Here is a 25,335-nt window from a genome sequence, read left to right as displayed (position 1 = left end):
TCCTGTGGGCTCCACCACTCTTCGGTCCACACCTCTTCGTCACCCGTCTGCTCTCCTACTCCAGCTCCGGTCTGAATCTCCTGCCACAAAACTCCGACCGGGTGTTCTGCTCGGATCCCGCTTTTATCCTGTGCTGACTCTGCCGCCGGGGCGGGACTTCCTGGGTCGGCGGGATATACTTCCTCAGGTCCCGTGGTTCTGGTTGGTCCCTGTGGAAGAAAGAAGGGCGGAGTCCCGTGTGTTATGGCCGGAATGCCGAGTTCTGTCCTCGCCCCATGACAGGGGGAGCGCTGTTGTAGTCCCGGTGGCAGAGATGATTGAGGTAGGTGCGGGGATGTGCAGCGCTCCTGGGGGGGTCGCGGGGCCGCCACCTCACATGCAAATACTGCTCGGGGTCAGGACTACACAGAGTCCAAAGCACAGGCTCAGGAATCATCACTAAGCATATGCAACTGCAAATATATGCTCTGGGGTTTGGGTTGCACGGTCCCCACGAGGGATACTGGTCTCAGAATCAAGGAGAGGGCAGATCGACCTCAGAGACCTTCAGGAACACACCTCCTGCGTTTCTGAAATCTTCAGAGTCTTCAGGAGCTTGGGAGAAGCAAACCAGGTAGATACATTTAGGTGCCTGCTTTTGCAGGGGAGTAACTCCTTTACTCCAAGGGATATTCTTCAGTCGTCCATCGTCGTGCAGGCAATCAAAGTACTTGGTTTCTTCTCAGCAGAATCTTGTCCAGGTAAAATCTAAAGTTCTATAGTCAGGTAACCCACTTTATACCCATGGGAAGGGGTTGGAAAGATTCTGTGGATCTCCAAGGGGAGGAGCAGGACAGAGGGGTGGCAACACCCATGTCCTATGTCCAGTTTTGCACCAGAGCTGGAGCCAATGGCTCCCAGAACTGGTTTGAGTTGGACTATGCACAGGGACACCAAATGTGCCCAAGTGCAGACTTTCCGGCACTCAGAGAGTGCACCCACCCAGCCCCAATACACAAAATCCAGTCTGGTAGGTGGTTACACTTCCCTGTGACAGGATGCCTACTGTCATGCCTTCCTCTGCGCGAGCTTGGCTCAGCAGCAGGAGGGCAGACCCATGTCTGTGGCTGGCAGCATCCATTTTGTGTTGCCCAGATCGAGAAAGCTGGTACTGGGTAGACCGGTGACCCACAGTAGTGGTTCTAGTAGGGTGGAATCATACCTCCCCACCAGTTATTGGTGGGGAGGTATGATTCTAAGGTGTTTGACACCAAACACAACATGTTTCTGAGCAGCCATTTTAAAGTTAGCATTTACCACAAGGTTATAATGCACTTAAACAGATGTCTGGCTGCATCACAAGCAACCGTGGAGAATGGTCTCTGAAGGCTGCAGATGGGCTCTGCTCATGCAGGGGCACCCTCTCACGTAAAATCCAGCACCCTGCCTTCAGTATTGTTAAGGCCTGCCATAGGGGTGACTAATAGGTATTTAAGTGTGGTGATTTAGAGAGATATAGTGAACCTATATCTCAGTAAGTGGTGTAAGCACCATCTTACACAGCCTGCAGTATCAGGCCTGTTGTGGCAATTTGGATGGCCTCTCAGGGGTGGCATAATATATGCTGCAGCCATTGGAGGCCCCTGGGGTACCTATGCACTGGGTACATGGTGTACCATATACTAGGGACTGATAAGGTACCTCAGTATCCAATCTGGAGTGTACCTAAAGTACATGTATTGCAATTTAGGGAGACCGCAGATAACTGGGGTCCTGGATAGCAGGATCACAGTCAGACTCAGCCACAAACACTGTGACAGCAGCAAAAAGTGGGGGTATCCATAAGAAGCAGATACTACATTCCTTCAAGCCCAACATGTGCACTGATGCCCCTACCCGCCTGCACAATGTTAGTGAGCACAAGGGACCACAGCCACACCCGTCTCCTACGTAGCACTAGGTTTGCCTGCCCCAGCCAATCCTGTGGCTGCTCTTATGCGGTTTACTAACAAACAGCATGGGAGTAGCATATGGACTGGCTTAGAAGAAGGCGACCTGAGTAGTCCTCTTTAGCCCCAACAATCATGAAGCAGCCCGGGAGAGGGAGATGCTTCACTCTACAATTTAAATAAGTTGTTAAAATTATGTTGTCGAGTTGTTTCATTGCTCTCATCTTGGGAGGATTGGAGCAGGAACAGTTCCTCCCTTATTTACAGTGTTGATTTCTATTTTCCACTTTCCCAGTATTTATTGTATATTTGCATCAAGCAGCCTTGGACGTTAATCTACTAAAGTGCACACTTATTAGGGATCGTAAAAATGTGAACCATTTAGAGGTTCCATTTACATAAAATATATACCGTTTTTGAAACCTCCTTTATGAAAATATATCAATTTTTAAAATACTTTGAGGTATTTCATTGGTTCTATTGTTCAATGCAAGGAGATTACATCTGGAATATATTCTGGTTACTGCAATAACGACATACACATTTGGTTGAATGAATGAGTTTCAGACTGTACAAATGGAGCTAATGCATTATACAAATACACTATACATAATAGGGTTTAGAAGCCAGTGAAAAGAAATACTGAAACCAAAATTAAAATTGGAATTGCAATCATTACCTGTGGCAAAAATGTCAGATTTTACTATTAAAATATTTATATGGTATGAACAATAACATGTAAAAATGTCAGCGGGGACATTCAGTTAAGAGAAAAATAACCTGTTGTTTTTACCAGGTCTGCCATCACGAACAATGAACATTCGAGCATGTTGCTTTGTGTTTCTGCTGAAGTTTTGAAATCTATGTATCATTCGCTGCATGGCCCCTATAAAGGCCTCAGCACTGAAAATTGAAAATGCGGTCAGACTGGCAAGACAGCCCTTTGGGCCGACTGCCGCATTACATTTCAGGCGGGCGGACCCTTGAATCCCGGGGGATGGGCCATCGCCTCCGAAACTATCTACTCATCCTGAAGGGGTGGCTGTCGGAAATGTGATCCTGAATGGAGGCGGTACCTACTCAGGCAACAATGTCAGGATCACAATATCTCTTTCTGACTGCCTTTTCATGACGGTCCCACCGCCAGAGAGGTACTTTGGGGACCACTGCTAAGTGGCCAGGGGGGCACATGTGATGCCTCCCCAAACATCCACATAATATGGCGGGTGGGACCACAGACTCCTTGTCGGGCGGTCTCATTCCCACTGCGATGGCAGTTGGATGCTCATCCTACTGCATTGTAAGTAGGCCCTTTGTACTTAAGGGGTTACATCTTATCTCAAAGAGGAAGCCTTTATTTACATTCCAGCATTACCTTTGACCAATGTACATGATGCTGAGCTAATACAATTACATCTCTTCTCGTGAGTCTGTAAATATACTTTGAGGTGCTAAAGGTGATACAGTTGGCAGTGTGAAATGTTAAATTAAATTTACTCAATTAAACAATGCTGCTGAATTGCAAAGATTGTCTGATGCCTCTGTATTCCACATAGTTAAAAGTGCAACAATATTGAGTGACATAAGGGCACATCCCTTTACATAACATTAAACCACATATTGTAGCTGTCTTTTCTAGATACTTCATTAACATATGTGGACTAATTCAAATGAACAGTAAATTGTTAAGTTAAAAGGATTTCAATGTACACATTAAATAAATGATTTCAGATTCAAAAGCTCCTTGTATTCTTAAAGACATTTGCACATCTATGTAGGATGTAATTGTAGAAATATAATGAATAAAAATCTATTTATATTTGGAAGAAGAGGTGATTTTGAAAATCATTTTGCAAATTTACTGCAGGATCAGAGTTGTGGGCATGTCAGAGCGGAACGGATCACAATTGGGTGAATTATCACAAATACACAGATCTGTGGGTATCCACGTGTGGTAGAGACATTTACACCCTGAAAGCAGACAGATTTACTCCTCTCAAGGGAAGAAGTTACTCCGTTTTCTTGGGAGGAATAGGAAGAAGTATCCCAAAATTGATTGGTTGCAGTGGAAGGGTTTCACCAGAGGTAAACGTTGTCCTTAAAAACAAAACATCTTTGGAAGTGAAAATGCTCTTTACAGTAACATTTCCTTATTTGGGAAATACATAGGCACATTTCCAGGTGTGACCCTTCAGGATTACATGTCTGATTCTCTTTATGCGTTGGTCTCAGAATCCCTACCCATCTTTTCAGTTAGTCTTACGTCAATAATAGCTACTGTCAGAAACAGGAATATCGATAATAGATTGAAAGAGGAAAGTTGTACCTTTGTCGGAACTGTGTGTTATCGTAATAGCGACACGAAGCATTGTGGTCACATTTTCTTTCCCATAACAGACAAGTGCTGTCGATGACACGTCCATACAACACAGGGCAGGGCATCCAAGCTGAAAAGAAATTACATTTTTGTTAAACCTGGATATTGAAAGACTGAAATTCCTCCTTACAAACAGAGGCACGTTTTTTAGTAGTAGGAAGTTGATTATTGGCAATGCTGGGCTTCTGTTTCCTCTTGTTCTACAAAAAACATCTTCCCTCTGGCCTTGAAACAAGGATCCTTGTGTCATTCGACTCCCTGCATCACAACACGTTTTACCACACGAGGGCAAAGGCATCTCAAACTAGAAAAAGCTCTGTACTTCAGCACAAACAAAGAATCAATACACAATATCTTAAAAGGAACTCACATATAAGCTTATTTCCTCTCTACTGCAGCTGTGAGAGGTCGCAACTCACCGCAGTAACTTATGATTAAAAAAAATATAAGCAGTTAGAAGAAATTGCTGTCTAGTAATAAAGCACAATCTTACCCAAGCGAGGCCTTCACCACACAGGCCCGAAGCAAAATCTTATTTATGAGGCTGACCATGCTAGGGATTGTGGTATTCAACCCCGCATGGGCCTGGAGAGGGGAACCCACAACTTGCAGGCTGTTCCATTATAAGAGGGAATCTTAGCTGCATCTTCCTATGCTGCTGTCCCAATTTTTACAATGAACGTCGGCGACTTCTACACCTGATCTGTATCAAAAATGGTATAAAGTCGTGCAACAAAGTATCAGCCCTGTGTTTTTCAACCACCAACACTACGGCACTTGCGAGACTGGCGAAATTCATCCACCACATCAGGATAGCCTTAAAAGCAGCCAATGAAAGTAGCAAGACACTGGGGAAGAGCATGGTAAGCGCCATGGAGGAAAGCTAATGGGATTCTCAATGACGCACCAACAATGTACCAACAGCGCACTCCTCGTATGCTAGCGAAGAGAACGGTGCCCCTCGAGAGACACTTAGCGGGCCACAAAGGGCAGTTCAAGAGCCCCGCAAACTAGATCATCTTTAGGGCGCAAATGGCACTAAGAACACATGCTCACGCGCTGGGGAAAGACTACACAGGTCTTGGGGAGGGGTGTCAAATTTTAACCTGTACTAAGGTTTGAAATCACTGTTTTTAGCTTTTCTATACTGATCATTTTTGCTGTAAAGATTTTAATTAATTATACAGTTAATAAAAACTTCAAACTAGTAATAGGCATTCTTCTCAAAGTGCCTGCATCTTCAAGAAAACAGGTTCCAGGAAGTGTGACATCCAAGTGTGGATGAAGTGATTCTGTCACAAGACGGCCACCATTTCAGACTACGCCATCCGCAATCCAATGCCTTTAAAATTGGTTTGTGCAACAGAAATACCAGATACATACACCACATGCCTCGTTTCCACACCATTGTGGCATGGAACACAAGGAGTCAGACATTCTGACTGGCCAAAACAAAAAGCAATGGGCACAAATGCCAAAGTGGTTGGCGCTATTATCTCTTTCAATGGATGGCGTGAAAAGCAGAGGGGTGCAAAGCTGAAACATGTTTATTTAACAGTTGTGAATTTCTATGTAGGTTGCAAAGTTTTTTGTTTTTCACTTTGCCAAGGTGCACAGTAAAAAAAAAAAAGTCAGCAAGAGGTAAATGTGAAAAGAAAAATTTCACAAACATTCGGCTTTATGAATACAAAAGCTTGTAAAGTTTTCACTGCAGAGAAATATTTTGCTTATATTTTCCAGAGTGGCTTGGTCTGAGTAGATTGAAAGTTATCTCACAAAGCGAATATTTGTCGATTCAATACAATTCTTGACTTAAGATACAATGAAGGTAAACAACATAACTGTGCAGCCTTCGCAAAATGTGAAAATCAGAAACTTTCCAAATGTTCGCTGCCTAAAAAACACATTTATTAGCGAGACTTGGACCCAAATTAGGTGGGAAAGTTAAACGTTAGCCATAACAACTGCCTTGTGACTTGTAGTGCAGTAGTAAAATAAAATTTGAAAATCGTGTTTCAAAGATGCACTCCCATTTTAAACCAGAAAAGCTGTGTACTTATTCTATAGGTCTAAGCTTTATTTCATGCTGCAGAGGATAATTCTCAGTCCATGGTTGTAAACACTGTGTCCATCTGTGCTACTTTATTAAACATGCAGAAAGCAACTATAACATGCACAATAAACCAGATCCTTAAACCACTTGAATATCTGCTGCAAAAGGAAATTATTCACATGCTACAAAACCTATACAGTATCACAAGGTTACATCCATTCCCAGGGCTCTGCGGATAGCATTAAAACCTACCCCATACAGATCAGATAAGATGTTTATGCTATTTTCCATGAAACAATCAGAGAGAGAGAGGGTGTAAGGCACTCTTATTCCCCCGGGTTATGTATGCAAAACACAAGAAGAGTGTCAAATGCACAGGTGTCTATGTAAAGACACAGCGGCAAACAATGCTATTTTCCATACATGTTCTCTAGACCTCTCTAAATGAGAGAAAAATGTAACAAACACACAATGTATTACAAACTTGATGAAGGTAACTCATGGGCAGAAATATATTCTAAAAAAGTTTCTATAAAACAACAATAGCAACTTCATAAGTAAACAATTTATCAGAAGAGGATATTATCAAACAACTCATAGGAAAGGGAAATGAAGAGACACCCAACAAAGAGTAGGCGACACAAAAAGTGGGTACGTCTAAAGAAGTGTCTGGTTTATTGAGGAATCTGGCAGCAAACAAAAATCCCTAAACATCAAGAGTAAGCGAAAAATCAGGAGGGGACAAAGAAAAGGTAAAAGACAGGAGAAATCTTTGCAGTCGAACAAAAACACAATATCTCCAGTTTACAACGGAGTCAACATAAAATAACATAACTAGCAAAAGAAACATTGTTTGTAACCACCAACAGAACCAATCCTTTGGGATGGAGATTTCGTTATTTCGTTATTCAAATTCATGAGAAATTTGCTGTTTATTTTTCAACACTTCCAAAAGCAAAGAAGTAGAGAGGCACTTTATCCCTGCAATATCCCATAAAACACATGATATTTTTGAGATTCAAGCAAACAATGTCATCAACTGCTTCCTCGGAAAGACCATCAATCATTCTAAACGTTAGGGAACAAGAGGATAAGTCTTGAATTAGCTGAAAAGGGGGCGGATTAGGCATTGTGGATACCACATTTTAGAACTACAAAACTTCAAGAACATACATATCTTACCGGAGAATTTGAAGAATCACTTGAAAAGATTCTGATAAAGGTAGAGGAAATATGATGAATAGTGAAAAAAGCCCAGAACATTTTTACAAATGCAGTTTCCCAGAAGACCAACATATAAAAGTTACTCCTAGTCATTCATGGTGCAATCAACCAGCATATGTGTCTTCGGCTCAATGCTCAAACCTTTTGGAAAGTATCTTCATTAGTTTCTTCAACCAATAATCCCAAAACTATCACAGACCTTTTGAAAACATGTTTTGAACCACTTATAAAAGTAAAATAATTATTGCTATGAACAATAGATGTCAACTCTATTTGTGCCTCCATACCCCACACAGAAGGAATGAAGGCAGGAGAGGGGGCATTCTAAGCGAGATAAGAGCCAATATATCTTCTTAATTGAACTTTTATACTTTTTGGTTTCAAGTCCAAACCAGTAAGAACGAAACAGATTTATTGAAAAAGCCCCCCCAAAAAATGTCACCTTCATTTCTAAATTCTTGACCGTAAGTGTCGGTCTTGGCCTTCCTTGTAGGGCCACCCCCAAACGTTTTGACTTCACCCATACTGTTTTATGAAACCATTTTTGTTGGCTTTAAGACTGAGCACTTTACCACTGCTAACCCATGCTAAAGCATGTGTGTATTCTCTTTTCAACAAGGAAAAATTGGCTTACCACCAATTGCCACATTCAATTTACATGCAAGTCCCTAGTAAAGAGGTACTACTGGGTGTAGCTGATAGACTTTGTAAATTCCTACAAGGCAGTCACACAATAGAGGGATAAGGCCATCTGCTGGCAGGATTGGGGGCAGAGCCGAGCATAGACCCATTTACACCTGAATAGCCTGCACTCTGCCTTCACACAAAGGGCCTAACAGCCCTGTATTGCCACTGCAGCCAGCTTGGAGAAAGGGGAGTCAGGGAATTCCGTTCACTTCACAAAACCTATCCAGAAGCTTCTCCCTCCTTTCAGATGAAGGGCACCAGGGTATATAAATAGGACCGTCAGCCCCACTCTTCAGTTTACCTCTGGACCAGGATTACCAACGTTTGTTCTTTTAAGTACCTGGGCTTCCTGTTTGATGACAAATACTCCTGACACACTTCTTTTCAATCAAAGAAGCTTTCCTTAGCCAGACTGTGTGGAGCGGTTTTGGACCTTAGTTTAAGGATGGGTAGGAAACTTGGCAAAATACTGATCCATGTTTATAAAGCTACGCGTGTCTCTGCCACGAGTTATGGCAGCGCCTTTTGGGATTGGGGCTTAATACAGCTGGAGGACAACACGTTTCTTAGGTAGCACCTAGGTTTTCCCCAGAGCTCATCTACACTTGCTCCGCATGAGGAACTTGCCATTAGTTTTATCTCAGACCTCATTGAACATTGTCCTTTATTATTCTGGATCTCAATTTTGCAATTTGGCTTAAGAGCAATCCAATGCTTAACAGTTTGATAATTAAGGCTTTCCTTTCCTTATGTAACCATAAAGCTACCCCCTGGCAGAGATATATTAAGTCCGCTTTCACAACCTTGGGCTGCCCCAGTTTTTTTAAACCAGTCTGCGGACATTGTTAAAGATGAATCTCGGTGTGTCAAACATAACTTTCGACTGAGTCTTTCAGCCTCTAGAGAGGATACAGAGCTCTGCAAACCAACTGTTTGGGCCTTCTGTCTGAATGAAACAGTTAGTTCTAAAGAACCATACCTGACCTGGGTGAGCAATACCTACCCCTGACTGCTTTTATCCAGATTTATAATTATTCACAAAAATGGTCCCTACAGGGAAGTGTAGCTCTTGACTTACACAGCAGTAGTATTGCACAAGGGATAGAAGAAAACCTCCCAAATGAATGTGTTTCAGTTATGCATTTAGTGCATTTATTTATGCATATCCCATTGTTGAATATACACAATGCAATGATTATATTTTTCTTAGGAACAATGTGCTCCAAAAAGGTGGCGGCTCAGTGAAAGTGATAAAAGGTTAATTGAAAATTGCATACATGCAATGTAGAAACATTTACATTCATGTGGCTGATAGTGATAATAGAATGTTTGAAGTCAACACCCGTAAAACGAGTGTTGATATCCACAAACAACTTCTCAAAAACAAACTACACCCTTGCTTTAAAGTTACAGCGCTGCCCGAGTGCCATAGGCTGAGCGCACTGGGCTGGTCTCAATGGAGACCACGTGAAACCAGTTCTGGCACTGCACTCACCAGTCCCCCCAGGGCAACGTGCACTCACCAGTCCCCCCGGGGCCAAAGCAGGCACTCACGCTAGTGCTCTTTTTTGTTGCAGAGACCGGCACATTTTTTTTACATTCACGAGCACCACATGCGGTGGTACTTGTTTAAAGGAAAGTCTTTTCTGGCTGGCAAAAATCTTTTGAATCATTGCATCCTTGCATTTTACGGTCACAATGCCTGTGGTTTTTACCAATACATCAGTATCAATAAATATATGTTTATCGATGACAAAATAAAGAGGCGGGTACCTGGGTCTGCGTGCGCCTGTGAGTAAAGTAAACTGTCTGAATGCACTGCTTTCTTTTTTGGTCCACCTCGAGAACCTGTTTCGTTCTCACACTATTCATTTTGTCGCATTGAGGAAATGACGTAACAGACAAAATCCTGCTTTGTGATGACACACTCATTTCTCTAATTGTTCGGCTGTGAATGAGGAAATTGAAAGTGAAGTTTATGTCTTGCAAATGCAGGGGCTGCGGGAGGTCAGCAGTGGTCCAGGGAGACAACCCCTGCTGGAGGGGCTTGCCCAAAGCACACAGACACCCAGCGTTACAAAGGGCCGCACTGTGTTAGGGGATCGCACTTTCGCAGGAATGAAGGCGTCTCGTGTCTTGGGAAGTCTGCAGTGACGTCACTGTTCAGCTAGTCGAAGTGACAGCAGGATTATAAAACAACAAGAAAAATGCCAGAGTGAAAACAGCAGGAGCATTTACAAGAGTAAATATAGATCTTGCAGCTGCCTGATTTGGGATTGCATGAAAAACGTAACTAGATTGCAGAAGATACCGACTCCTATCTGTGTGGACATGGTCAATTTCACTTAGAAAACGTTTTGGTGTCTTTTCCTCCGGAGCCCTCTTCAAAGGTGCTGTACTTTCTCATTGACGTAGTGTAGCAAGCATTCCACGGGCTCTGGTGCAAGCAACAAAACTAACCTTTTGACTGCAGTCGAGGCAGTAAAATACAACAATCATTAGGGTTCAATTTGCCTGCTAAGGTTTTGGGCCCGGGTGCTGCAGCACCTGCTGCACCAATGGTAGCTATGCTCCTGCTTCTGAACATACCCACTCTCTGCTCCAAAGCCTTGTAATCAATACTATGGTCAACTCTACATGCCCCCGCCCCATTGTGCTATATGCTTAGGAAAAAAAACTCTTAAAAACTCAGCTGTTTCAAATCACATTCATCAGCAACCAGTTTATGAATACCTTCATGTTTAAAAATTACAGAAAACCAGTAAATATGAACAAATGTCTGGCACAGAGGCAGCTACTCCCCTATGATGGCATCCCGAGAGGCTGCCTTATCTGTTTTGATCTCCGCTTTTCGTAATGGCACCATCAAGTATTCACTGGAATCAGAAGGCGATTGAAAAGTCGGTTCCATGAATCTGTGTCTTAGCAGGAGGAAGGGCCAAGGTCACACTGCGCATAAAGACGTGTGCTTTTTTTCTTGTTGCACATGAGTTATTTTGAGTTTCCTTGCACAACCACTTTAGTAGTAGCAATGCACTTAACACTGCAACTAAACAAATTTACACATTTGTGTGAAAAAAACAGGTGATCACATTTAGTTGCAGACAACTTCAAAATGAGTCTTCAAGACATTCAAAACCCACTTACAATTTGAATGGGAGACCAGGAGAATGTGTGCCTATTATATGAGCTGAGCCTTACTATGGCCCAATACTTGTCATCACAACAAGAGCAAGGTATTAAATAATAAAGGGAAACAAATATACCACAAAGAAATTGTACCAGCTTGTCCTCATAAACAAAGTGAAATCTCTCCAACCCGAAAGTGATTTCAGATCAACAATACCAGCCTTAGTCCTCTTCCTGACTGGATGAAGGAACTGCCCTAATCAGTGGCCTGCCCGACTAGGGCTGGGCGTAGTTTGCGTTGAGAATGTCGCCGGGATGTTTATTTTCCACGCTCACGATCAGCAACTTGATGTTGCTGATCGCGAACGAGGAAAAAGTCTCGCCGGGATGTCATTTTGCTTGCTCGCGGTCGCCAAATTGACGTTGAGGACCGTGAGCAAGCAAAAAATTACCGCTACGCGTGTTTGCACTGTGCTACGTGCAGTTCGCGTAGTGCAAAGTCGTGCAAACTTCGCAAACTACGCGAGCGTAGCGTAGTGCTTTGGCCAAGCCTATGCCCGACTCTACCTCAGTACCCCTGAAAGGCGTACTACATGTTGCAGGTCTTCTAAGCAGGGCCTGGCAGAATATGAATTTTAACATCACCCCACAGCAAAAGTACTTCTCGGTTTCCTCCCACTAGGCCTGTATCATCTTCAAGACCAGCTGCATTACTTACAAAACCCTCATTAAAAAAACTGTCTGAAATACTAACCACTGAGGGAGGTCAATTACACACAAAAAACATTGAATTAATTGGACTGGAGACGAAGAAATGCAGGCCTCTCAGTCTACGCTTATAGGATTTGAACAGCTGCCTCAACAACATCAGAACAAGCCACGCCACATGCAATTTACATCTACAAAATGCCAAAACTGACCTTGTGTGCTGGCCTTAGTGAGTCTTCACAAGACTCACTCCTGGTATGGTGACAAATAGCCAAATAAATAGCAACTTCTGGACCAAGGAGATCAATTTAAAGTATTTGTTCATACTGGGTTGTGTGCTGGGTAAATGAGAGACTGCGCTTAAAACCGACAGAAATGTGTGTGTGTGTGTGTGTTATTAAGGTAGGATTCATTCACTGGTTGGGAACAGACAGATATTTCTACCACACTGTTGTGAGCCGGGGAGGATACTGCACACTTTACTTGACTTTTGGTCCATGTTTTACACAGCTTTATCGCACAGGTAGGGATGGGCACACACAATAAAACAAATATTGATATATTACAATACTTTTACTTACCTAAAACTCTCAGCAACATGAACTGTATTCCAATGACTAGTGATTTATCTTCTTGCTCCACACTCCTGTGAGGAGAAATCAAACAATCATTGTATTAGAAAAACTTGCCTTAGACCAGGAATGTAAACATTGAAGCAAGAGAGCCACCTTTTTGCTGCAATAGAAATGCAACTATTGCTGTGACATACGGTCATTTAAACCAAACTCTGGGTTCAGCTCACAAGTCAGCCTTCGATCTTGACTGAACTTCCATGCTCTGAAGAAATTATTAAAGAAAACGATTAGAGCTCTGCAGTAAATTGCGACTTGATACCGATTGTTATATCCAAGCATGGCTCAACCAACATGCCTAAAGTAGAAAAAATAACATGCTTGAAAGTGTCACAGGAGGCAAGTTGCATTTCTACCAATTCAGTCTGCCAACAACCATTTTGAGCTTTAACAACAGTATACGCATTACACTATAATTCATCCAGTGTGCACCACATAAAGTCACTGTTAATCACATTTCAGTTTATGGTAAAAACTTTTGTCACTTCCTTGTCGAAGCAAGTTGGTTGGTAATTTAACATGTTATGCAAATTTTACATGAGCCAGCCTCATCAATGTACACCAATACTTTGCCAAGGGATGCCCAATGTAGGTCCATGATGGGCAGCTCCATGCTAGATTTTTTTTTCTTTCAGTAATTTTTTATTGAAAAGAAAAGTTTTGTATATACAAGGTGCAGTATACAGGGGGTACAGTCACAAAAAGAGCGCCCGGGTGGGGGGGGGGGGGGGGGGGGGGGGGTTGAGACCTAGCGAGAGGTCGCATCGACATTCTGGGCTGGTGGGGTTACATATTGTTCGTATGGTCGGTGATTGTTCTTGTCTTGGGCCCCTGACCGTCTCCCCCGGCGGCGAGAAAGGAAAGAAAGAGTAGAGGAGGAGAGATGTATGGCTGTGATGTTGATAGGAGCACATGCTATGGAGTGACTAAGCGGCTAGTTGTCTACGGTGGCTTGTGTGAGGACAGAGCACTTCGTGTGGGTTTTGGGAGTATGGTTGGAGGTTATGGTGTCTGCTCCTCGTATGAAGGTGACCCAGTTAAACCAGGTCTTAAAGGACGCCTTCCCTGTGTCTTTCCAGTTGTTCAGGACCGTCTTGACCGCCGCTGTGAGTAGGAGGTCTGTCAGGTCTCTGTCGTCTCTGGATTGGATTTGTGGGGCCATGAAGGCTGTGGCTAAGCTGTGGAATTCTAGTTGTAGGGGGATGCCCAACACGCTGTTCATGAATTCGCTTATTTTGTGCCAGAATCTTTTAATTTTGGAGCAGTGGAAAATTAGGTGGGCCAGGTTGCCTTTCTGCCTGTTGCAGTTCCAGCATGCGTCGTTTTCACGGACGCCGATGGACGCCAGGCGGGCGGGGGTCCATTGAAGGTAAGCAGTGGCTACATAAATGAGCTGCCTTTATGTTTACTGTACGTAAATATATCTTATGTGGATATCCTAAAAATGTGGCATGGATTCGGCCATCCTGGGCCTATAATGAATAGTCCTGTTTTAAACTATGACCTTTTTAAGACCTATGACTTTTTAAGACTTTCTTACTCATTAGGATTATGTAAATTGTGTGTAAAATCAAAAAATATTACTTTTCGATCTGACTAATTATAGGGGGATAGTCCAATTGTTTGTGTTTCGTTTGAAATTAAACTTTACCTGGTAGTGTAATAACTAACCTATTAAATGAAATGTGGAAGCTGCAGGATAGCGAAATGGGCCCAATGTATGACCTAGGTAGTCTAACTTCTACTTCAACTTTATAACTACTGTAATGGCTTCCAGTAGAGGATGCCACACTTATGTATGACAAAGTATTTTTCATTCTGAATAAAGAAGTGGCAAGGAGAGAGCTGTGGCTGAACATCCATGAAAATACTACTTATTCCATCCCTATACTGGAGCCAACTGTGTATTATCATTTCTGCTATGGCACACTTCAAGACTCTGGTACAGCTTCGAGAGATGGAAATGAATGATAAATTGGCTACTAATGACAGACGCATAATTTGATTGCTTCCTGGTTAAGATTTAATCTCCAGTAATGCTTCTGAGACAGTGGTCCATACAGTAAGATGTTCAGTAAAAATAGTGAGATCTTCAAACTTTGGCCTATTTGTTCTGGAAATAGTAAATACCAAGGATGTAAGGACCAGATGCACAAAGCCCTATCTGTGAAAATTACACACTGACTCATTTGTGGACAGGCCATCAGTAAGCAGTGCAACTGACATACTGGTAATCACCTGCATCACAACATTTATGTAACTCCCCTCTCCTGAAAGCTACAAACAAACAGTTAGAGACAAATGTGGAACAGCAGACCACCATTGCTGCATTCGCATTACCTAGATGTCAGTTTTCAGATTTTTTTTTGTAAACCATGTCCTGGTCCACCAAGCAATACAGGCTGCTTTAAAAAAACTAAAAAAAACATTAATGCTTTTGTAATCAAAAGTGGGAAGGGTATGCCCAGACGTGGGTCCCATGATCACTTTGCCGCTCGATTCAAGTTAGCCTGGCTGGTGAGGGTGATGCCCTGAAAAAGGTCCCAGGATGCATCTTTCCAGTCCAGGGAGGACCTGGCCTGGCAGTTTGGGGTGTACTGTTCCCATGGGGAGCAGCTTCAAGCCGGACTTCCGTATGGGGGGTCCAAACTGGATTGGCATGGTGAGCAAAAAAATAATGGAAATCCTCCTCTCTTTAAAGTGTGTCTTTTGCTTTCTCACCCTAAATGCGTCGGGTATGCCCAGGCCTGGGTACCGGGCTCACAGTACCACCAGTGGCAGCTCCTCCGCTAAGGCAGAGGAACATCACCCTACTGCTTTTAAGCAGTGTGACAAAGGAAAAATAAAATGATAATTTGTTTTTATTATAATTTTCCTATTTCCAGCTGCTTTCCAGGCATGCAGTCTGGGATGCTCTGCTCTCAGAGGAGGGCAGGGGAGGAAGGGTTTGCCCACTCCAAGTGTGCTGAATGCTTGGTCGGCCAGACAGTCATGCGCACTTAGCATGTTTTCCAAGCAGGCTGCATTAAAGCCTCCATGGAAAACATGCCCAGGCCCCAAGTCTCCGACTGAGTGCCAAACAACGGCACTCAAACCAATTACAACACTGCATTGCAGTGTTGTGATTGGTATGGGGAGTCTGGGTGTGCTTCCTGGTTGCCGTTTAGCCCGAGTCAGATGGAGGAGAAATGGAGCAAAGACGTGGGGCACGGCGATAAGGTAATCTGCTATTGGGGAGTGATTCAGTTCAGGACTGTGGAGGCTGGAATCAAAGTAGACTATCAACAGCAATGTGCCTCCCAGACCATGGATCTACATTTATTTGATAATAAGGATCTACATGAGTCTTCCTATTCAAGTTAAAAAAATGGACTTATTGTCTTATGTTCATTTTTCAATAGAACATGATGCCCCGTACTTGTTTTCCCCCCAAAAAATTCAAAGGATACTCTTTTGCCTGTAGTTTGCCGAATTTGTCTTTATCTTTTGAGGCGTTTGTAAATATATGTTGTACATTTGTATTGTAGAATTGTATTGTCAGTCTTTGTAACGGTAACACGTGCAAGTTAAAGTGTTGCACGTTGTCTAAAATAATGTCACATACCAATTGATTTGTATTGTCATGGTGTAGTATGTAAATAACCCATGTATATGTGAAAATGTGTCCATAAATTTGAATTAGAAAAAAAGAAAAAAGAAAGACAAATTTGGGACACTACAGGCAAAAGAGTATTCTTTGGAGAAAAAAATTGAAAAACAAGTACGGGGCATCATGTTCTATTGAAAAATTAACATAAGACAATAATTCAATTTTTTTAACTTGAATAGGCAGACTCATATAGATTCTTATTATCAAATAAATGTAGATCCATGGTCTGGGAGGCACATTGCTGTTGACAGACTGGATTCAAGCTAGCATGTTTGATGAGGGATGATACCGCGAAACCAGTCCCTAGACGTTTGTTTTCGGCCCAGAGAGGACATGGCTTGGCAGTTCAGACTGGGCTGTTCCCATGGGGAGCAGGGTCAAGACTGATTTGCATATGGCTGGGTTCAAACTGGCATGGTGTGGGGAGTATAAAACTACGTTTTAAACCCAGATCTGTGACTGGGAGTCAAAGTTTGATCTGTTCAGCCTAGACATGGGTCCTGTACTCACTGTGCTACCCACTGGATTCAAGCTAACCTGGATGAGGGGTGATAACTCAAAACCGGTCCCAGGATGCTTGTTTTCGGTCTAAGGGGGACCTGGCTAGGCAGTTCAGACTGGACTGTTCCGATGGGGAGCAGGATCAAGATTAAATTGCATGTGACTGGGTCTAAACTGGGGCAGCTTTGGGAAGAAAATAATTATGGATTAAACCCAGATCTGTAACTGGGGTGAATGTTTAACTTGTTCAGCATTCCGTGCATCATCTGTTCTTTTTGTTTGCCCTAAGTGGAAAGAGTATGCCCAGACATGCAGCCGCGGTCGGTAGTGGGAGTACCTGCCGGGCGGTGACGTGGGGAGGGCAGGGTGGGGGGTAGTAATCTATTGATTACTGAGGTTTACAGGTAAGTATACATATAAATAAATAAAACAAATGTTGTTGCGCGCACTGCATCGCATTTTGGGATGCAGTGCACGCAACTAAATTAGTTTTATTTATTTACATATATGTTTACTTAACTGTAAACCTCCGTAATCCATAGATGACTACCCACCACCCTGCCCCTCCCCCCTCCCCACGTCACCGCCCGGCAGGTACTCCCACTAACGACTGCGGCTGCAGACATGCTTCCTGTGCTCAATGAGCCACTGGATTAAAGGCTAGCCTGGCCAGATGAAGGGTGATACCCTGAAACTGGTTTCCGATCCAGGGAGGATCTGGCTTGGAAATCGGGCTGGACTGTACCCATGAGGAGCCGGGTCAAGACTGATTTTCATATGGCTCGGTCCAAACTGCGGTGATGAGCAAAAGAACAATGGATCAAAACCAGATCTTTGTAATTGGGGGTGAATATTGACATTGTTCAGCATTCCGTCCATCATTTGTTGCTTATTCTTTTGTCACCCAAAGTGAGATGGGAATGCCCAGACGTAGGTGCCATGCTCACTGCAACACTGGCTTCAAGCTAGCCTGGCTGATGAGGGGTGAATGCCCCAAAACAGGTCCCAGGATGCTTATTTCTGGTCTATGGAGGACCTTGCTTGGCAGTTCAGATGGGAATGTTCCCATGGGAAACAGGGTCAGGATTGATGTGTATATGGCTGGGTCCAAACTGTAAGGGCGGAAAACAATGGATTTCACAGATCTTTGACTGGAGGTCAATGTTTGATTTGTTCAGCACTTGGTCCATCATCTGATCTTTTTTCATTTATTGCCCCAAGTGGGAATGGGATGCCCAGAAGTGGGTCCCATGCTTCCTATGACACCAGATTTAGGCTAGCCTGGCTGATAAACAGTTATACCCCGGACCCTATTGCATGATGACCGTTTCTAGTCCTGGGAGGGCCTGGCTTGGCGGGTGGGCAAGGCGGATTTGCATATGGCTGGGTCCAAACTGGGGTGGAAGGGTGAACAAACAAATGATGGATTAAACCCAGATCTCAGAATGTAGGTGGATTTTTGAATTGTTCAGCATTCCGTCTGTCATTTGTTCTTATTGACATTAACCGCATGCGTGCGGCCGCGATTTTCGCGCTGTGCGGCTTTTTTGAAAAGAACTCGTTACATGACGAGCTGAGCTCGTCATGAGCATGCGAGCGGCGCAACTCATGACGAGCTCAGCTCGTGATGAGCATGGAAGGGTTTAAGGGAAAGCAAAGCATGCAGCTGTTCGCTGGACCACTTTCTATTCCTCCAGGGCTACCCACCATAATTCTGATAGTTTCCCCTTTGAGAATCAATTACCACCCCGGATAGGGTGTCTGCAATAGAAAAATATTTTGTGACCACAACTGTACTCACAAAAGACTGCCCCACCTAATTGTGATTCAAAGGGAGTCAAAAAAGTTCTCTAGCTCCTCAGGAAGAGTGAATTTTGTAAATCACAGAATACCTTTGCACATCTGGCCCTATGAGATCTGGCATGAGTATACTTAAGATTTTGATCCTGAAAGTACGTGGATCCCATGTTCCAGAAAGCTCTGTGGGTGACTCACATGACCTTGAAATGAATTCTATGAAAACATTTTTACATGTACTGTTCAACACCATACTCATCCCATTTTTCCTAGGAGAAATATTGATCTCCATGGTAAATAATCTCTACCTTGTTAATAGACATTAAATCACATCATTACAGATATTCATTTACCAAAACCCAATGAAGGACTATGGACAATTTAAATGTATTGTTGTCCTAAATGCTCAACATAAAGAATAGAATGTAAAATGATAAAATCTTTTTTAAAATACTTGTTGATTATTTATACTGCACAAATAACCAAATAGGTACAGCAAGGTCCTCAGAATTTTGATGTAGGGAAGCAATGTAAGAACCTAATTAAGACAAAAATGCGTTTTTAGTCATTTCGGCAAATTGGCTTTGACCCAAGGTGATGTTTAATTGGGTTCTATAGGTTTGGGAAATGGATCTTTCACCCGAGCACATTTTCTTAAAATGTGCAATTCTCATCAAGGGGGCAGAGGCTGATGATCCGATCGATCCTGGGAGAGGCTGATATCATCGATCTTGTAGGAATAATAATAATCCACATTTGTAAAGTGCGAACCATCACTAGTAAGGGTCTCCAGGTGCTGGGGGCCGTCGGGAAGATTAAGCAAGTTATTACCCAGAGTCACATGGTGCTGGGCTAATTTGCGGCCGGCCCCGGGAATCGAACCGTGATCCCCAGATTCCAGCGTCAGTCACCCTGGCCATGGCGCCACACCTCTCCCTTTTAGGAACCTAATAGTTATTCTTTCCTTTAAAGGGTGAGCCATATGCAAGCACTGCTTAGTACCTTAGGATGAGTATGAAAGATGGTGTTTGTGTAGTGCTTGCAAGAAATCCAGCGATGCAGGACAAAACCACAAAGGGGATGAGCAGATGTGAGCAGCCACTGCCACATGACCCTGGTTGAGCAGATCCTTCACTTCCAGAGCCAGGGATGCAGCTACATTGAGTATAATTCTGTAAAGAGGAAAAAACAAGTAAAACGTCAGTATGTTAAATGTTGGTAACAAAGCATTTTATACAATGACATTTTAGATTTTTTTTTTTTTTTTTATTGGGGGCCAGTAAAGAAGATAACTGAAATTATTCCTAATCTCCAAGGGAGTCGGAGTAGGAATAGGGACCAGAGTGAATATAATCCTGTCACACTTCCTTCAGAACCATATGGAAACTGACATATAACTGCAAGAATACTTGCAAGAAGCAATATACCTAGCAGAAGGTAATGAGACCAAAGTAGGATTAGGGTGGCATGCATGTGTGCAGAATATTAATTATGTCCCACAAAAGGTAAACCTTCAGGTAATACAGCAGAATACTCATAACCCTCAATATCATAGAAAGGTAAGCCTACAAGGCAATTCTGCAGAATTCACATGGCTTTCATGAAAACGTCTTCACCACTCCAACTGTTGGACAATACAATCAATGCCAATTTTCGAGAAAAAGGAAACCATTTGTTATTACAAAGGAAAAATTAGAGATCACTCACAAAAAAAGTGTAAGATTCCAACATATATCAATCACACTACAGTGTGCAGGGGCAATTTTAAACAACGAAGGAAAAGCATTGCTGCTTGAAAATACGATGAAATATAAATTGGTACCTAATTCAGTCTAGGGTGATCGCATTCTCATGCTTACAAGGACGTCGGGGAACCTTCATCATCCAGAGGTACTGAATCAGTGCTTGATTAGTATACAAAAATCAGCACTGATGCCCTACGTTTTTCAAAAGAAGCTGTGGTCTACTTTCACTGTGGGTGTAGCCATCTTCCCTAGAGGTCTCACTGTCCCCTCTGTTATCTGCCACTCCTTTGCTCTCTGTATCTATACTCTAGTGTCTGCCTAAAGTCCACTTTACCATGTGCTATCTTTCCTTTGTCACAACTGATCTGCTAAGTCGGTCTCTATTCTTTGCTTTGTCCCACCTACGCTAGCATTTTTGCATTCTCCTCTTGCCCTTTTCAACCCTCTCTCCATTTTACCACTGCTTTTGTCCTCAATTACTTTTCTCGTGCTCTATCCTTTCTTGCCAGGTTCCTCGAGGAAAACAATATTCTAGACGCATCCCAGGCCGGATTTCGCCGCCACCACAGCACCGAGACAGCCCTCCTAGCCGCCTCAGACGACATCAGAACCCTGCTAGACGACAGGGAAACCGCGGCCCTCATCCACCTGGACCTGTCGGCCACCTTCGACACAGTCTGCCACCACATCCTACGCACACGCCTCCACGACACAGGAATACAAGGAAAGGCCCTGGACTGGACCACCTCCTTCATATCCGGCAGAACACAGAACGTCCGCCTCCCTCCCTTCCACTCTAAAGCCACCGAGATCATCTGCGACGTACCCCAGGGCTCCTCCCTCAGCCCCACGCTGTTCAACGTTTACATGGCCCCGCTCGCCTGCATCGCCCGACTGCACAACCTCAACATCATCTCCTATGCAGACGACACCCAGCTGATCCTCTCCCTCACCAAAGACCCCCACACAGCCAAAACCAACCTCCACGAGGGAATGACGGCCGTCGCAGACTGGATGAGAAACAGCAGACTGCAGCTGAACTCAGACAAAACCGAGGTCCTCAACCTCCCACCCCCTCGGCCAGTGACGACTCCTGGTGACCCACCTCGCTAGGAACAGCACCCACCCCCACTGACCACGCACGCAACCTAGGGGTCATCCTGGTCTCCACTCTCTCCATGGCAAAGCAGGTCAACGCAGTCTCCTCCTGCTTCAACACCCTTCGCATGCTTCGCAGGATCTACAAATGGATCCCTACCGAAACCAGAAGGACGGTCACCCAGGCCCTTGTCAGCAGCAGACTGGACTATGGAAACGGCCTCTACGCAGGAGTCTCGGCGAAACTCCTCAAACGGCTCCAACGCATCCAGAACGAATCCACACGGCTGATCCTCGACATCCCACGATGCAGCCACATCACCCCGTACCAGAAACACCTGCACTGGCTCCCAGTCACCAAGAGAGTAACCTTCAAGCTCCTCACCCACGCACACAAAGCACTCCACAACACCGGACCGGCATACCTCAACTGCTGCCTCAACTTCTACACCCCTACCCGCCAGCTACGATCCGCCAACCTCGCCCTCGCCTCCGTCCCCCGCATCTGCGGAGCCACCACCGGCGCAGATCCTTCTCCCACCTCGCTGCCAAGACATGAAACACCCTATCCCTACACCTACGGCAGTGTAGGACCTACTGACCTTCAGAAGACGCCTCAAGACCTGGCTGTTCGAGCAGTAGCGGTACGCTCCCCCACCCCCCTAGCACCTTGAAACCCCACGGTTATATAGCGCGCTTTATAAATGCTATGATTGATTGATTGATTGCCATACCTGCGTTCTCACCCATCTCTCACTATCTCCCTCTTCCCACACCTGGTTTGCTTTAAGTAGTTCTGTGTAGCAAACTCTGTTTCATGCACCTGCTCATACACAGCTCTGTGACAGCTTGCCTACTGACCTGAATTGGAAGGAGTTTTACAACAGCACAACTGTGGTAAACCACCCTTTCCTGACCTCCACCTCCAAATAAAGTAGCATAACCCCAGACAGCTCCGCCAAACTACCCTATTCAAACCACAATTCGATAGTGTTACCCTGTGGACCTCTACTAACATGTCCCACCAAAAGGAAAATCTTCAAGTGTTGGAATGCTGCCCCCTGTACAGGTTTGTCGGCACATGCTGCCATGACCTACATCTGCTAATGGAGTGCGACCTCTTCCACAGCTCTGCCAACGCATTCCACCCAGACAAAGTCTGACTATCGCGAGATTCTATGGGAAGGAGTGAGTGTAAGATGAAGCAGGACTGGTGTTTTCAGTGTCATGTTGAAAATTCTGTATTTTTTCACTGAAGAAGAGTTTGATGGCATTCTGTGGTGAGAGGACTAGGTGGGTCCGGCAGGGGGTTTGCTATTTCCAAATTGTTTTTTTTTGTTTTTAAGTGTCTAAAGGATCATTTTCTCTGGAGTATTAAAAGAATACAAGCAACCTTTTCATAATTATTAAAATAGTATCTGCATATGGACGACATTAAAATGTAGAAATACATATTTTATGCTCCCATCAAGATTAAGTGGACAAATGTTCTCCAGCAGTTTGAGATTGGCTATATTTGAACTTCATATCTTAGAATGCACACACATGTCATGAAAAAGGATTGTGGAAAGTTATCCCATTGAAAACAGATGATCTTGTAACCCACCGGTTCTGAACCTTTTGACTTTCGGGGACACCCACTAAATCATTATTGGAATCAAGAGCTACCACTAAGTCATTATTAGAAGACAATGACTCCTGGCTTCTACAATTTCTATTTGAACCTCAAAACAGTACACAAAAATTCAAAAACAAGTAAGGTATACATCAAACAAATACAAAAATATTGAAAAATTTTATACAAACCACAATCAAATAAAGAAACATAATTTTATTTTAATGTGATGGCTGGAGCTTCTGCAAATGTGATATTTAATTCTTAAATGGCCCCCAGCATATTACTTTGTCTTTTTTGCTCTTAATGAATGTTCTCTTGGTCAGCACTTCAATTGACACCGCCCATTGTCTATACTAATTTCTATTTGCCCCAACTAATCTATTATGCTCACAGAAAGCAAGAGATTCAACTTTGCATTATCCCATGTCCCAAATAACCCTCAAACGATCTCAGAGACAAACTCTTCAGTCGCTACACACTTTAGGCACTTGGCAAAAGAACAGAGAATGGATGAATTGGATAACCTTTCTTTCCTAAACCGCCCACAGAGGTATGCTTGATTCCTCACCGAGTGCACTGCACTATTTAACCCTGCTGACAAATCATACAGACAATGGGCTTTTTGCACTGTCAAGAGGAGGTTGTCTGTTAAACAAAACTCTGAATAAAGGAAATCCTGCAGTTTCAGCTAATTGCACCTGCTGTTTTCCCAGAAGACTTCAAACACTTCTTATTTAACTGACCCAAGTAGTACAGTCCTATGAGAAGAAGCATTAGTAAGATCACTTCAGAGAAAATAAATGACTTGTCAGGGTAAGCTACAAAATTGACTGAAATATTTTTTAAGAATCAGGGAACGGGGAGCAAAATTATGGTAGAGGGGATTGCACTGGTCCTTCCCTAGTTCCCTAAAGTTCTGGGGCGAGCGCTCGTTATGCTTCTAGGATCAGATAAGGGCCACTGCTTTTAAGAAAAATTGTCTATTTTTTCTTTTCATTCAGTCGATAATTTGTCTTTTAAATTTCGTGCCTATTTTAAATTTTAAATGTGTTTATTATTATATTCAATATATTGTACATGGTGTTAGTTTGTAATGTATGTAAACATGCATTTTTCTTGTGTGAAAGGCAGCCTTGCTATGCATGTGGGCAGAAAACACTGTAAATAAATTCAACTTCACTGCAGCTGAGCTGCTTACCAGGTAAATGTCTATAGGATAAACCAGTTTGTTCACCCTATCTCAGGGCTACTGAGAATATAATGCACTTATCATGGGAACTTTTCCTGACAGTAAGCTCACCTCTCATGAAATGTTATCTAGAAAGAACATATTTGGGGGAAAAAAGGAAACATATTTTTTTCCTTCGACACTGACTAAGCGAAAGGGATAGTCTTTTCATAAACTGAAATGGCTCTTAAGGAGGAAGAAAAAAACACTTATTCACAAATGACATGGTACGTGAAACCTTGCTAGGCAGATCCGCTTATCTGCAGGTTAGGTGCTCAGAGGTACTTATTCTTACTGAACCAATTCTAATAAACTATTGTTTGTTCTCGAGCCGTGCTGCAAGACAACACCTTATGGTATGAAAACAAACACAAATCCTGTTACAATGCACCATGAATCATCAATTGGTCATCGATAGGAACAGGTGCATATTTAGAATCTTACCTTTGCCTTTTTATTTGGTGCTGCGAATACTCATTGTCAAATGTAAACATTAGGCACAATATACTTAGTCTAATCATTTATTCACATGCAGTCAAAGGCAGTTCGATTTGCAGCAAAACGGGTTTACTGCACCGAGCGGGTCACCCAAAAAAAGAATGTAATGACAAATTACTATGAATACTTAAAAAACAATAAAAACAAATAAACGCTGAATACTATAATGTATGATTAAAAATATTGTTTTTATAACAGGTGAAACAAAATCAGATAATTATGAAGATTGTTAATGCTGGTTCTATGAATCATAATTATCCAATTACTAGGGGGAAAAACTAGGGCGTTGTAATATGCAGCAGAGGGGCAAGCCCTAGACCCTGTTACTCACCACACGTGACAAGAGCATGCTGTGGAAACCTGCAAAAAGTTACACGGAGAATGAGGGAATGAGGATGGACAAGGAAAAAAAGAAACTAGGCAATGAATGTGCCTCTGGATGGGAATGATGGATATGAGCACC

At 43.2% G+C, this 25,335-nt stretch overlaps 1 protein-coding gene across 2 annotated transcripts in view; it reads right to left on the bottom strand.

Moving 5' to 3' along the window:
* Nucleotides 1–25,335, bottom strand: part of SLCO2B1 (solute carrier organic anion transporter family member 2B1) — a 498,318-nt gene that overhangs the window by 42,158 nt on the left and 430,825 nt on the right. For both annotated transcript variants that reach the window (XM_078658583.1, XM_078658584.1), the window contains 3 exons: nt 19,688–19,857; nt 12,688–12,752; nt 4,255–4,375 (listed from right to left, as the gene is read on the bottom strand). In XM_078658583.1, coding sequence (XP_078514709.1) covers nt 4,255–4,375; nt 12,688–12,752; nt 19,688–19,857 — 356 coding nt within the window. The remainder of the gene's footprint in view (nt 1–4,254; nt 4,376–12,687; nt 12,753–19,687; nt 19,858–25,335) is intronic.

This window comes from Lissotriton helveticus, chromosome 8, assembly GCF_964261635.1.
Source record: "Lissotriton helveticus chromosome 8, aLisHel1.1, whole genome shotgun sequence".
NCBI lineage: Eukaryota > Metazoa > Chordata > Amphibia > Caudata > Salamandridae > Lissotriton > Lissotriton helveticus.
Note: the sequence above shows the minus strand (reverse complement) of the source record. Positions and strands in the feature narration are given on the sequence as shown.